This window comes from Podarcis erhardii, assembly GCF_964252035.2.
Source record: "Podarcis erhardii genome assembly, chromosome: 9".
NCBI lineage: Eukaryota > Metazoa > Chordata > Lepidosauria > Squamata > Lacertidae > Podarcis > Podarcis erhardii.
The window spans coordinates 8,425,100-8,440,866 of NC_138512.1; the positions used below are offsets into that span (position 1 = coordinate 8,425,100).

At 42.7% G+C, this 15,767-nt stretch overlaps 1 protein-coding gene across 6 annotated transcripts in view; it reads right to left on the reverse strand.

The window, feature by feature from the left end:
* The window catches only part of LDB2 (LIM domain binding 2), a 241,628-nt gene that overhangs the window by 39,390 nt on the left and 186,471 nt on the right, over window positions 1–15,767 (reverse strand). For all 6 annotated transcript variants that reach the window (XM_081876410.1, XM_081876409.1, XM_081876413.1 and 3 more), the window contains 2 exons: window positions 6,407–6,529; window positions 4,118–4,201 (listed from right to left, as the gene is read on the reverse strand). In XM_081876410.1, the coding sequence (XP_081732536.1) occupies window positions 4,118–4,201; window positions 6,407–6,529 (207 nt within the window). The remainder of the gene's footprint in view (window positions 1–4,117; window positions 4,202–6,406; window positions 6,530–15,767) is intronic.

Below are 15,767 nucleotides of genomic sequence, written 5' to 3' on the forward strand. Positions count from 1 at the left end.
GATTAGGTGAATGGGACTCCCAGTTAAAAGAATATGATGTCCATGGAGCACCTCATATTTTAGAAATTATGCACAACACCAAATAAAAAATTGAATGCTCCCAGATATAATTGTCTCAAATATAGTGTACACAACTGTATTGTAGATACAGAATGAAGGCTATAGTCTACACTTGCTTAACAGTTCCCTATGGCAACCAAAGTTTATCTCCTATTGCTTTAGCGGTTGGCTGCTTCTGCATAGTTAACTACTTTAGGCTTGGAGAATAAAAATGATTTGTTCTGGCCATCAGTGGAATTTTTCTTAAGGATTATGACCAACATTTGCAATATGCAGTGAAAGAAAATTTGATGCCTCTTATTTGCATAAATTTAAAAACCTATTTAAAAGCACATTAAACAATGTTAACAAGTCAAAAATATTTGACTAAAATAATGTGAAGTGCTGACTTTAAAAATCGCTTCTGTGCAGGATATAGCTTTGTGTATGTCAGCTGAGGAGAATGTTTGCTTCCAAGTACATAAAATGAAATCGCTGGCTCCCCTGCCCCAAAATATACACAATTACCTTAACCCCAGTCTTCCAAATTCACTATCTGAATTCCCCTCCATGTTTATGTAGCCCTGTGTCAGGGAACCAGAGGCTCTCCAGCTGTTGCTGAACAAAGACTCCCGTCATCCCTGATCAATGATCGTGCTGGATAGGTCTGATGGAAGTTGCTAGAAGCCCAGAAATTGCCCACCCCTGCCATTATATAAATGGTATTGCATTTATCGAAGTTTCTGATTACGCAGCATGTGAGGTCCTTGTGTGACACGGAGACTACTTCAACACTGAGGTCCATCATCTGCTTCTCCCCTAGATAGGTCATCCCCTAGATCAGGCATAGGCAAACTCGGCCCTCCAGATGTTTTGGGACTACAACTCCCATCATCCCGGACCAGTGGTCAGGGATGATGGGAGTTGTAGTCCCAAAACATCTGGAGTTTGCCTATGCCTGCCCTAGATACACACCCACATTCCATTAGGTCTTGCCCCCTACTATGTTCCAAGTCTACACCTAGAATGAAAACCTAGTTCAGTCCTCAACTGGGGAAAGTTAGGATTAAAGATGCCTTAAGGTTGCTAATCCCACCCTTCTCTAATTCTTGCTTTCCAGTTCTAATAGGGACATGGATTGTTAATACTTGTGGAGCTGCATGTGCTGCTAAAATTATCAGCTTGTCTACTGTATCTGCTTCTTCTTCTTTTTTTTTTACAATCTATTTGGCATATCTTAAGACTTTATCTAATCTGCCACTTTGCATTTGCTTCACAGTATTCTGCACCTGCAGACAATTTGCATTTTAAACCTTGCCACACGAACCCAAAATTGACATTTTGGTATATACATGGCGAGACCAGAGAAGGGAACACCCTTAGCGTGTAAAAGAGCAAACTTCAGGTGCTCTGCAAGGATCAAACTTCAATGGGGAAAAATTCATCCCCCCTGCAACATTACACATTACAGCCAATGCAGTACAAACTCGGGGAAGGGCCCAGAAAGGAGAAATGGCTTTGGAATGGTGCTCCTGCCTTAAGAACTGAGCTTTGCCTTCACACCATGGCCCTTTAGACATAACCAAGCTTAGCATCTGAGTAACTGAGAAAGCGAGTCTAACTCAGCCATAAAGCCCAGCTGAACATTACTATGTGGAAGCACTGGGGAGGGTTTTCTCGGGGCTCATCTACACTAATTTTCCTCAGAGCTTTCTAGGCACAAGTCTGCACTTTCCTAGTCTATGCCTGAAGTTTTGTTTTTTTGGGGGGGTTGGGGGGTTGGGGGGGCGTGAGGCAGGGCCGGATTTTGGTTTGATGAGGCCCTAAGCTACTGAAGGTAATGAGGCCCTTTATAAGTTTACTTGTCTTTTGTCAACAACAAATTCTTGCTTTTTTGTGTTGAATATATGCCATATGGTAATTTATGGACCTAATAGGTATCTAAAGCTATTTGCACGTAACAAACAGGAGCCTACACAACACTGTTTCTGTATGAAGGTTTTTTTTTTTTTATCTTATATTTTAGAAATGTACATCCAAGTTTTTTTCCTTTAATTTTTTGGGGGGGCCCCAAGAGAATGGGGCCCTAAGCTATAGCCTGTTTAGCTTATACATAAATCCGGCACTGAGGGGGGGGGTGCCCTACAGCTTTCCTCACAAAAACCTTCTCTTTTAAATATTTCTGCATTGCAGGGGGTCAGACAAGAGGATCCTCAGAATCCCTTCCAATTCTATGAGATCTGTGGTGGCTATTTGTTGCTTATATGATAGGCCAGTCACAAGGAAGGCAAATCCTGGTGAAACGCTCTCTGCGACCCATGGAAAACCCAAATTGTCCTGCTTGTTCCAATTCGACATTAAAGAGTGGGTTTTCCTGGGGAAAGCAGTGAGGCAAAGAACCATTGCTCAGATATGGACTGTGAAAGTGTGGACCTGCGTCTAGAAAGCATGGGGCAAAGCATGGGTGAAACCCCTCCCTTCTGAGATATAACTGGCATGGTCTCTTATGAATTTTCAGCACCATCTGAAGATTCAGGTCTTAGTGCCTGAGGCTGTTCACAATTGCTCTAACTATTGGTGGTGTGTTTTAATATCTCCTGCCTTGTTTTTAAGCTCTGTTGTTGCTAATTTTAAAGTACTCTGTGCGGAATTGCTTTGGGAATCAAGGGCTGGCTTACCTCTCTCGCCCTGACCTAGCCACTGTGATCCATGCGACGGTCACCTCCAGACTGGATTATTGTAATTCGCTCTACATGGGGCTGCCCTTGAGACTGACCCAGGAACTCCTGCGGGTGCAGAATGCCACGGCGAGACTCCTTACAGGGTCCTCGCTGCGGGATCACATTCACCCAGTGCTATACCAGCTGCACTGGATCCTGGTGGAGTACAGGATCAGGTTTAAGGTGCTGGTTTTAACCTTTAAAGCCCTATACGGCTTAGGACCATCGTACCTACGGGGCCGCCTCTCCTGGTATGCCCCACAGAGGAACTTACAGTCTTCAAATAAAAACATCTTGGAGGTCCCAGGCCACAGAGAGGTTAGGCTGGTCTCAACCAGAGTCAGGGCTTTTTCGGCTGCGGCTCAAATCTGGTGCAACGCTCTGTCACAAGAGACAAGGGCCCTGCAGGACTTGACATCTTTCCGCAGGGCCTGCAAGACAGAGCTGTTCCACCAGGCCTTTGGCCAAGGCACAGCCTGACCACCTCCTTTGGTAATCCTCATAGAACGCTAACCCAATGGTTGCCATTAATTCGATTTGAACTGATTTTAGAATGAATTGATTTTAGAATGCTGTGTTATTTTACTGTTGTTAGCTGCTCTGAGCCCGGCTTCGGCTGGGGAGGGCGGGATATAAATAAATTATTATTATAATATTATTTTATTTTTTAAGAAAATCAGCTGCACACAGTGACGTTGCTCACTGCTGTGGTCAGGGGATGTGGTTGACAAATGTCTTGCTGCACCTTGTGGATAGCATTGATGGTAGCTAGCCAGCTAGCCAGCAGCAGCAGAACACTGTCACAGTGCTAACTGTAGCATCCCCTACCTCCACTGCTGTTTCCTGATGGATTTCAAGACCCAAGAAATTCTTGATGAATTTTCCTCCATCCACAACTGCACTGCATTGCTGGCTGACAGCACTCATAGCAAACCGCTTCCCATACGTGGCTGATAAAATAATAGAGGGGCAGGAGGTCAAGAGCTGGTGTGTGGGTGGATGTGCTAAATATTGATCTGAAATCATCAGCCAGATGTTTAGCTGCAGGTCTCTCTAGACTTACAGTTTTGAAATACTGCTGCGTTCGCCAAGGAGATGCTTTCTCAGGCAAAGTTAACTAGTGTTTTCATTACTCCCAACCTCTTTCTGTTCACTTCTGTTTCATATTTACCTGGCTAGACACAAACCTGGAAGAGGAGCTGAGCAGAACAGATCCCAGGTTCCCCAGGAAACTGGTTTGAAAATGAAGGGAAATTATGGGGCAGGCCATGACAAAACTCACATGGTCTTTAGGCTACAGAAGAGCTTCTGAGCGCTGTGACAGTAACCTTTTCAAAAATTGCTCATGGTAAGCTTACCCTGAGGTAGTTGAGGGTGAAGTTAGTGAGACCCATGCGGGTGATGTTTTTGGACAGCTGTTCCAGCACCTGAGGGTCTTGTGCCTGTAACGGAAAACAAAGAGACAGTCTCTCATGCTCATGTGAGGAAGAAATGCAACAGTGAAATTACAAATCAAGGACATGCTTAAAAAATTGGCAATCCTATCTGAAAGCAAGCTGCCAATTTATAAAAAGCATCCAAGATTTTATACTGAACATTAGACACTAATTCACAGAGGGAAGGAGAGTGTAGTGCCCATTTCATTCCAAACAATGGGTTATTAGCTAAGCTTTTTGAAAATCATACTTTAGACTAGTTATTATATCAGGAAACCTTACTAGAGGGTAAGGAAGACTAGCGTTGTCGTCTCCACGATGAAGTAAAGGGGTTAAAAATGAGAGTAGTGTCTTCTTTTGAGGTCATCTAGTTCTTTTATGGTATGGGCAAGGTTTGAAGAAGGACTTACTTGGATCACAGCTTACTCTGCTGCACGAGAGCAAAGATTTGGATTCCACTGCGGGAATAATTCCCATTCTCCTCAAGGGTTTCTTACACACATTACCTCACAGTAGCATAGCAACTAAGGGTTAGTGAAACAAATCGGGGGGGGGGGACCCGACTATAAAAATAGTTACAGCCTTACAAATTACCAATGGAAAAAAGAAACTCCCTAATTAATATGCTTGAGAGCAAAAGCAAACATACAGACAACGTCCGGATGCTAAATTTCATCTACTGGTGTAGTATGGTATCACCAACGGAAAGCACGTGAAATGCGCAGGAAGAGAAAGAAGGAACCATTCCTCTCACTTAGAAAGCAGGAAATATACAAGACTGATCCCTTTTTTGTACAGAGGTAACCTGGGCCTGGAGTAACAGTTGGGACAATGCTGGCGATACCCTATATGGGTGCTGCAGAGCTCAGAAGGATGCAATTAACCAATGCACTTCAAAACTGTTTCTGACACGTGCTGATGTACCTTTGGAGCCCAGCTAGGCAAAAGGTAACTCACGCAGAGATTGCCGACATCTGTGTAACAAGCAAATAAGGTCCCATCTGCACAACACATTTATAGCGTACCACTTTGAATGAGGTTTACCAGACGTCCCCGGTTCCCCGGGACAGTCCCTGGATTTGCAAATCTGCCCCCGGGAAACGTGGCAGCGGCAGCCTCAGCAGCCTGGAGCCAACCTGGTAGCACAGTTGGCTTGGGCTGGCTTCAGGAGCTGCTCACTGCTTGCTGCCGCCACCACTGCCAAAGGGGAACCGGGGACGTCCGGCAGTACAGATCTCCTGCCCCCTTCCCCTTGTTGTGACAGATCGGGGGAGGCTCAGGAGTTGTGGGTGGGTGGCTGTTGCCCAGGAGGGGCGCAAGATGTGCGGTTTCTCTACCAGGCAAGGTGCAAAGCCCTTCTTTCACACCCTGTGGAACATAAATGCGCAATTTTATAAAAACTGGACAAACGTGGCAGAGAAAGGGGACAGGAGATTGGGGAAGGTTCGGGACTGTTGCCCAGTTTTTTAAAAACTTTTCGCATTTATGTTTCACAGGGTGCGAAAGAAGGGCTTTGCACCTTTATACACCATGCATGTGTGCTTGGGCCCAGGGTCTTTTGCCTCACCATCCCCACTACTGACTCCCTGTTGCTACTCAGCTAAAAAAAAAAGTGTCCCCAGATTCATTGAAAAAAATCTGGTAACCGTACTTTAAATAGCCGTGGCTTCCCCAAAGAATTCTGGGAGCTGTAGTCTGTTAACTATGCTCACAATGCTCAGAGTGGTTTGACAATTAATCCCCCCTTCCCAGGGAAATATGGGGGTTGTAGCTCTCTGGGGCAAATAGGGGTTGTCCTAACAGTGTCAGCACCCTTAAAAAACTACAGTACCCATGATTCTTTGAGGGAGCTGTTTAAAGTGGTACACTTTAAAGGTATGGTGCAGATGGAGCCCCCCAAAATGTAAAAAAAATAAATTGAAATTAAAATCCAAGGTGGCGTATTCTTACTCTTTAAAAATAACTTTTATGGATATAAGAATGAAATGTGCCTCCGAATTTAATTCAGAAAGAAAGTGTGCATCAGCTTAAGTTGGGGAGACACTGTCTACTTATTTGCATCCACAAATGCTTGTGACACACCAACATAACATCCTTGTTTACAATGCGCATAACTCTAAGATAACTGGCTGTGACAGCAAATGGTGGGTTTGGATTGTTAGTCAAAATTTAATAGATTAAAAAAAAAAGCAATTCTGGCCAATTACTTACATGCATGGCTAAAATACTGCGAGGGACTAACTCTCTGTATTGTCTAATTGTAAAGTGCCAGGTTTTTATTCTCATAAGGTCATCAAATGTAAATTCCAAGATAAGACGTCCTTCTGTGCACACCTAGGAGAAATAAAGAAAAAGGAAGGAAAATAAACAAACACACACATACACTTCTTTGAGGAGCCTCTATAAAACTGAAAGAAACCAAACAAAATACAGTCCTAAGCAGGCTAAATAAATGCCAATATACTTTTGTTATTCAGCTTTATTGGGGAAATTGTATCCCCTCTGGAAAAAGAGAGGAATTAAGAATGAACAATTAAATAAGCAGGCTGTGGATTTTATAGCTCTGTGCAATCTAAATCCTATTTTTTGTTTCCCTCCAAAATGGCTGGTGATGATTAATGGCATAAAGGGCATAATTTTAACCCCCTGGCGCTGATGGTGGGTGGTGCGGTAGCATGATGTGCAGGTTCCTCTCTGCTGGTGGAGAGGAGCATCATAGGGTGAGGAGATGCTGGAGGTGAAATAGTTAAACAGGCTACCCAATCAGAACCCAGGGGGTGGAGTCAGAGGGACTATAAAACCAGCTCTGGGAGGGGCGAAGGGAGGAGTTTGTTGGGAGTTGGGTGGTTGGTTGGTTGGTTGGTTGGTTGGAGTGGAAGTGAATTGGGATAGAGTCTGTGGGTAGGTTGAGTTAGTGTAGCGAAATAAGCTGAGTCAAGAACAGTTAGGAGCTAGGAAGACGAGTAAATATCTGAGAGGTGGTTTAGTGAGGGAGAGCAGGTAGCGGAAGTTATAGGTCTGGATAGGCACCCCATGATTGTAATTGACCGATACCGTTTATGAAACCACACGCTTGTTAAACTGCAATAAAGAAACAGAAGTTTATGTTCCAATTAACCCTGACTGGACTCAGTATTGTACCAGGTAGGGCCTGGGTGGTGGCAGCGATAAATAAAGTGGTGGCACAGGGATAAATAGATGGTGAAATGTCCGGGGACCCTATGTGATTGCCACAGGAGAAGTGGGGACTTCACCGTGGCAGGTGGGAAGCTGCTGCCTGTGGTTCTGCCACTGGTGGTGGCTAGCAGACAGCCCCCAAATAGTCTGTTTCAGAGAATGGATTCCCCCATGGAGCTGGATTCTTGGGCCAATCGGCCACAGCAAACCCATGTATGAAAGCCACCCCACCTTCTGCCTTGGCTGACCTGGGTGGCAAGGCTTCAGATGTGGTGGTGGGTTTGAACTCCATCGCTCCTAACCAGGGATCTGTTTTGCTCTGTTCACCTTTCACTCTAGATAACAGCTGCAATTGTGCAAATATAATATCTAGCTGCTGAACCAGAGGGTCCTGTATTCTTTATGTAATAGACATTAAGCAATCTTGTGTAATAGGCTGAGCTATAAAAGTTCTACATGTTCCAGGTGGTGGTTAGGTTTACTCTGGTATGTACCACATTCGGTAGTCATTCTTCAGATAGTTATTTTCATCCTTCCCATTATCTATTTTTTGCTCTCCGTTTTATCTTTCAATCCTTTTTTTGTCCTTTTGGGGGTTCCTCCTCATCTCCTCCTGGTGCCCCAGGGCTTGTATAATGGATTGCACACCAATCACTTCTCAATTCTGAAAAAGTTTTAGCCCCAATTTCCTTCACTGATTCTTTTTGTTTAAACATTTCTGTCCGCCTGATTTGTATTCGCAATTGCATTCAAAGCTCTCTAGGCTTGGGCTTCCTTTGAGCACCAGGAAACCACAATGCTTAATTCACATAAAAAGGAGTACTGTGGAGCCCCTGAATTCTTCTCCCACGTTACAATCGGAGCCAGAGGAGAATTTATAGTATACCCGACAGATAATCCTTTTATAGGTCAGATTCCACATAGCGAGGGATATTGTAAGACGGGTGAACCATGGAACTAATGAGGGGCGAAAGAAGAGTCTGGAGGGACCTGTGGATATAGGAAAGGAACGATGGCACATTTTCTCTCTGTGTCCTGGGCTGGCTTTTCAAAGTGGCTCTAGGGCAGAACCAGCGGCGGATCAGGAACAGGAAGTGGGGAATTTCAGAGGAGGACATAATCAAAGGGAACATTTATTTACTTTGGAGCCCTGACAAATTCTGGAACCTGATTTGGTAATTTAAGAATAGCATATCTTACAGAAGCACCCCTGTTGTTTATGACAATATTTTAAAACATATTCTTAATTAGTGTAAACCAGGGGTCTCCAACTTCCAAGAGACTGTGATCTACTCCCACTATAAATAAACTGGGAATGATCTACCCATTGGATTGACCAGAGTTGTTGAGTTTCTTTTAGGGGGAGAGAACAGAGTTGTTGAGCTTTTATTGGGGAGAGAGATCAGGATCAACCAGGGACAGACTGCAATCGACCAGTAGATCACGACCAACCACTTGGACAGGCCTGGTATATACCAATCTGGCCATTACGGAGTATTTTTACATGAGTAGAATGTGTGTTTTTATTTAAAATGCATCTCTGGGTTATTTGTGGGGCATAGGAATTCGTTCACCCCTCCCTTCAAAATACAGTCTGCCCCCCCCCAATGTCTGAGGGACAGTGGACCGGCACCCTACTGAAAAAGTTTGCTAACCCCTGTTCTAGAACTAGGGCTGATGTCTGCTATGGCCTGTGCCTCAGGAGGGGATCCACTGACAGTCATTGGGTCTTCCTCCTTGAAGTTACCGTATTTTTCGCTCTATAACACGCACCCGACCATAACACGCACGTAGTTTTTAGAGGAGGAAAATCCGTAGACATGCCACCCGTAGGCATTCCCTCCATAACACGCACAGACATTTCCCCTTACTTTTTAGGAGGAAAAAAGTGAGTGTTATGGTGCAAAAAATACGGTACATGCCCTCCTTGAGCAAGAGAAGCAAGAGAACCACGAGAAGAACAGTGTGAATGCAACCCCAAGAAATTTGAACTGCTTTGTTTTGGTTCGGTCCTTGTTTTTATGCTTTTACTGTGCATTTTTATTCTGCAAACTGCCCTGAGATGCTTGGATGAAGGGCTGTATACAAATATAATATATAAAATAAAATAAAAATAGAAGTGACTTTTATGCGTGTTATAACAGGAAGGAATCTGTAGCTGCTGCTCATACAGTAAGTAGCTCTCTGTGCTGTACCCAAAAGCACAGGTCTGCTTATTATGGCTGCCTTGGAAGAATAAAAGTGTTCTCTTTGGACAGGAGGCAGCGTTCTTCCACTGACAGATCCTGACAGCAAAACCAGGGCTTGCTTGGCTTCAAGTATTTCTGAGCGCTTTTATTTTGCTTGTTCCCAAAGCAATTCTCCTCTGCTGTTGTATACTAGGGCTGTTTTTATTTTAATTATTTAACAAATAAAAACCATCCATCTGCAGAAGAGTCGGGATGCATACGAGACCCTAAATTAAGATATGATTGAATACCAGCCTAAGCAGAATTATCTGAAATCCCATGTTCATTCTGTCTCCTGATCACCAGGATCCAATTCCTGACCCAGGAGGCAGAACCCCTTAGTTTCCTGCCCCTTGAGTGTCCGGGGGAACTAGCAACTCTGTATGTTGGCTAGCGTGAGCAGATGCTAAGAAGCACAGGGCTCTCATATATTTAAGAGTTGTTAAAGTAAGGAGACTTTGCTAGCAAAGTTTTTCTAGTGTGAAAAAATGTGCCACAATTGTTTGCAATTTTTCTTGTGTATGTGTGTCTGGTTTTCTTCTGTTCCTGCTATGGACAAGAGGTGGGAGTTTTTTGCTGTGGATGCTTGTGGGCAACCATTCAGATCTCTCAGGATGAGGCCTGGATAAGCTGCAGAGTTTGGGTGAAAGTTTTATGTTTCTCAAAAGCCAGAGAGGGAGAGTCCATTGGCTCAGAGTGGGGCCTTTGTGCGAGGGACAGAGGGACGGGCTACCAAACATGAAGAGGGAGCTGTTGCCAAGACCATAGGTTGTTTAATCTGTTTGTTCATCTTGTGTTTATTTTTTACCTAGGTATTTGCTTGAATTGAAAATCTGATTCTTGTCATCATAGGTTTGCTTGCCTACCCTGTGACAGAACTGCCAATTTGTTATTTATGGGACCTGTTTATATGAGCTGGTAATTGTTGTATATTATGTTTCTCCGTTTAATTTTTTATTACTTTGTCCCCTGCCCTGGGTCTGGAAATATTCTATCAAGAGCAAGCTATGAATACTGTAAGTGAATAGTAATAAAATACACAAGAGCAGAGGGTATTTATAAATGAGTGGTAGACACTGGACAAAAGATCTGAGCTTTGATTAACCTTCTAGGACTCAGGAACACACTACAGAATTGATTGGCAGTAGATTCAATAGACAAAGTACTTCTTCATATTGTGCATAATTAACTTACAGAATTCACTGCCACAAGATCTGATGGCTTTGTATTGGAGGATAGGTCTATCAACAGCTATATGGCATGACAGCTGAACGGGATTTCCAGGTTTAGAGGCATAGGCATGCCTTTGAGTATACATTTCCTGGTGAGCAACTGAGTGGGACAGGGATTTAGCCTTCATGAGCATCATTCATGGGCTTACTGGCTGACCATTGGGTGATATTGGACTAGATCATTCAGCAGACCAAATGTACTTTACATAGTTTCACATCAAATATTTAGATGGAAAATTTGCTCCCATCGCTTTTGCTCGTAATTCTGATAGATGTTAGCTGCTTAACAGTGACAATCATTGGACATGATGTGAATTTTATTTATATCTACAAATATACAGGACATGCCAGGAAATTCATTCCCCCCCCCTCCTCTGACCCTGGTCCTCCCTGACAGTTGAGGAGCTTCTGGAATAGTATAGGATTTTGCACAGGGAGCTGAGATAGGTAAGGAGGAATTGGCTTGGCCCTGTGTAAGAAGCAGCACTTGTATTTTGCACAAAGCCACTGTCAGAAAATGATCCACAATTTCTCCACGGTTTGTTTTTTTTAATGGTACATTTGTTTAGTGTCTAAAGTTTCAGTGCAATGGCTGATCTCTCTGTAGTTTGAATACCATTAACATACTGTTTAAAACCTAGAGCTCATGTGTTCAGGGACTTTCCTTTAACGAGACATTATCTAGGAAAGTATAAAATGCAATTTTATGAAAACCTTATAAGCTTTTCCCTCTGTAGTTGTCACTGTGTATACCCTACAAGCCCGTTCAATGAGTTTCTCTTGCTGTATTTAGTAAGAAAATAAATTACAGGCTCATATAGTCACATGTTATAAACTTGCCAGAATTTGTTAAATGTGGTGGTGCCTGCTAGTTTAGGTTGGTTTTTTGAAAGGACCAGAAATTCATTAAAGATAGGTTCTGGTAAAGGGTGTGAGTCGCAATAGTGAATGTGGATATTGGTTTTTCGGCTCTTCCTTTGTACCCACCAGGTGATGAGACCTTGTTCTGTCTCCTGTCACAACAGTTACTGTAAACTCACAGATTTAGAAGAAATACAAGCTCTGGGTTGTGGCAAACCTACATTAAAAATCAATGGATCATGCCCATGTGTATGATTTCAAGTATGACCATTTTTAAAGAGACCACATACACTCACAGATCGTAACAGCTAACAAACACACTATGTGACGATATTTAACTTTCTAATTTTCTAATTCTAAACCAAACTATTTCTCTCTAATCAATTAAGCCAAAATCTCACTCGAAACTGCCTTCCTTCCCTGCCCCCAAAGCTGCCTTTCCTATAAAATCCAAAATGAAAAGGTCTCCAATTAAGAAAACATTCTCTGTTGTGCTGCATTCATGTTACCGTGCTGTGAGCTCTGACATTTTGTTTCTGTGGTAACCAAAATCAGCTGATTAGTTGGCATGGCAACAGAAAAGATGTAATCCCGGCAGACACACTCTAATCAATGCCCCCAGCACAGATGGTCTCTGGAGGATCAACAAGAAAGAGGCTGGCAGGCATTCAGGAGATCACGTGGCAACTCCAGACTAGGCCAGGAAAAAAAAGAAAGAAAACTAAAAAAGAACATTTCTCAAACTAACCAGTAGCTTTTTAACCCCTTCTTTGTCTTGCTTAATTGTCAAAGATTCTGCAACTTCCACCACCAGGAGGGAGAACAGCATCACTTTAGCTTTATTATTATTTTTATTATTATTATTGCACAAAATGTAAATTTTACAAAGTAATAAATTCTTCCCTGACCTTCAGTTTTTATTGCTTAGAGTTTCTTATATCTGCCCCAAATCCTTATTTGATAGATGGTTTGTGTAAATTCATAAAAGTAATGTGCTCCTTTACTTTTTATAAGGTAAAGGAACATAAATTGATCATTGGTGTTATGTCCAGGACTGAGACATAGACTGTTGATTCAAATGCACAGGAGGGAAAAGTATATTTCACACGGGCTGTTATTACAGTTTTAACAATGCTGATCATTTATGCATTTACGTGGTGCTATAAGGAAACACAAGCTTCACTAGCCTTAAATAAAAACCATTTCTACTATGCCATCAAAGTCAGATAGGGCTGGAAAGAGACAGTTGTTTTAAACATGAAGGCAGGCGTTACACTTCATGCTGTGGAAACTCATCTTACCATTGATTCTAGTAAAAAGGCTATGCAGGGTTAAAAAAATAAAAGCCTGTGAACCCTTTTGACCAAAAATGACAGTGAGACAAAAGAAATGCTGTATACATGGTGGAAAGCAATTAGAGGTGAATGGGAATGAGGGAATTCATTTTGAAAAAATGTATTTGCATAGGCTCGCCATATTTCAAGAAGTGAAAATCTGGACACAAATGTTGAGCTTTCTTTTGGGTGGACGGACAGATGGACGAAGTGATTTCCCCAGAAATTCACCAAAAATTCAATATGGGCTGCCATACACCCAGGGCTTCCCCAGACATTTTAACTGGTTTCCAAAAATTCTGCCTTGACGCCATTTTCGAAGGACGAATCCTGGCTATGTGTGGAAAATTCTGGGCATATGGCAGCCCTATTGTTGCAACCCTGGACTTTCTTCTTATTTGGTAGATTCTACCCCTGCCAGGGGCCTTGGCATGTGGTGCCATGACGCCATCACTAAACCGAAGACCTGGAGGCAAGTGAGATAGTGACCACTCACAAGGTCTGCCACCAGTTTCTGGATATTTCTCCAGAAGGTGAGAATGACTCCTATACTTGTACAACTCTAGGTGTGTATGGACTCTTTTGACCTTTTAGTTTATCTGTAGTGGTTGGAGGCAGCGGCAGAGATCAGAATCCTGCAGCCTGACATATATTGAGAGGAGCATGACAATAAGGTTTACATTATCTATTAGCTGGATTTACATAGCTAAGAAAAAAGGCATTAAAAAAGCACCAAAGCAGCATTATTTGGGGGTTGCAAATCATACACACACACAAAAAAAACTGAGAACTAAGGGGCAAGATGGCTCAGTCAGTAGAGTATGGGACCTTTAATCTTAGGATCGTGGGTTTGAGACCCATATTGGGCAAAAGATTCCTGCACTGCAAGGGGCTAGACTAGATGAACCTCCAACTCTACAATTCTATAACTAGTTTTGTTGCTGTTTGTGCTAACGGTAGGCAGTTTTCGCCTTGAAAATGCTGGAATGTGAAAATTCAGCACAGTTGCCGAAGCAATACTTCTTCTCCAACCCATTTTCGTTTGGTTTGATTTTTTATACCCTTTGCCTGTCTCCAGCATAACTGCTAAGAATGCTGGACTTGGTGGTCCCTATTCATTTCAATGCTATTGGAACAGGAGAACTTTCCCATAAATGTGACCTCCATCTTTCATTACTGGGGCTGCTATAGGCTAAATATGCAATTTTTCAGATTGAAACAATATTGCTTCCATGAATGCTACGAAATCTAATATGATGCCCTTCTCTCTGGAGAAAATTAGGTGCTGAGATGAACCACTACAATTTTCTAAACACTTTGTTTCGGAAAGATTCTTCCCCTACCCAACCAAAGTCCAGTTTAGTTTTGCTTCAATCAGTTGGGTAGTTATTTACTAAAGAGAAGACAACATGCTGACCGATGCAGCAGAAGTTAATTATTATTGTTTTATCTTATTGTATTTTATTTGTTGCTTTTTCACTCCCGAATGGAACACAGAAATTAACATACAAAACAAGAATGCTAAAAACTGCTGTCTATATAGAAGCTTCATAGGTGCAAATAAACAAGAAAATAATTTAAGAAATTTTGGATGGCACCATCTCAGAAACAAAGAAGAATTTTTTAAGAATGGGAATCTTTTCAGCCAGCAGAACATGGCTTGATAGGTCTGCCCCCTGGAAAAAATGCTCTAAAGCAGAGGCCCTGCTGAAACTGGTCTCACATTGGTAAAAAAAGGCCCATAAAACAGGGTGTTATCTTCTGATCTGTGGGGACAGGGAAATCTATATGCTCCCTGAGAAACTTCAGAGCCTGGCTATTGAAGGATAATATCTATTCAACTATTCTATTAATTGAGGGTTAAACATTCCAGAGAACCAATTTCCTACAAAATATTCCATTAAGTCAACTGGGCCATAATCTTGAGGCTGGTGCTATTCAGTCTGGAGGCTAAACATGGAAGTAAAAAGGATGATTCAAGAACCATGCCATAGGTCAGAGCTAGATGGAGTGGGTCACAGGCATAATCCTAAAACTTGATGGTTGCAATGGGAAGACTGTAAACCCAATAATCTACCAATGTCAGACTGCTAACAGTGCATTACCAGCACGCAAACCAAATTCCAGAGTCCTGAGAAAAGACAGCTACGAGTAACTCTCAACTTATGTGCATTTAACTTGTGTACATTCAGCTTTATGCGAGTGACCAAAAATTTAAACATGTAAAAAGGGGGTGGAAAGGGCAATCCCACCTGCCACTGAACCCAGTGTGTTTGGATTATACATCATTTTGGCTTTGGAACATAACCTCAGAGAAAATCGTATTGGCTGCAACACCTGGAGCCATAGCACATCCTTAAGTTGGAAGGAGATGCAAGGGACATGCGCTGGAGAATGCTGGTGGTCTATGATGAGAGATGTCATAGCTTCACCTCTCACACTGCCTGGGGGTGAAAACCTACCTGCGTTACTTTGCTGCTGTAGCAGAGGCCCTCCAAACTTTAAGCCACCATCCCTGACCATTGGTCATGCTGGCTGGTGCTGATGAGAACTGAAATCCACCATAAGAACAGCATGGCTGGATCAGGCCAAAGGCCCATTTAGTCCAGCATCCTGCTCTCACACTGGCAAACAACATGTCTGCAAGGCAGTAATATCAACACACGCCATGTGTGGTGGCCCAATTAATGTGACTCTTCCCTCTTTAAAATAATAATGAAAATGAAGTAGATCATGAAAA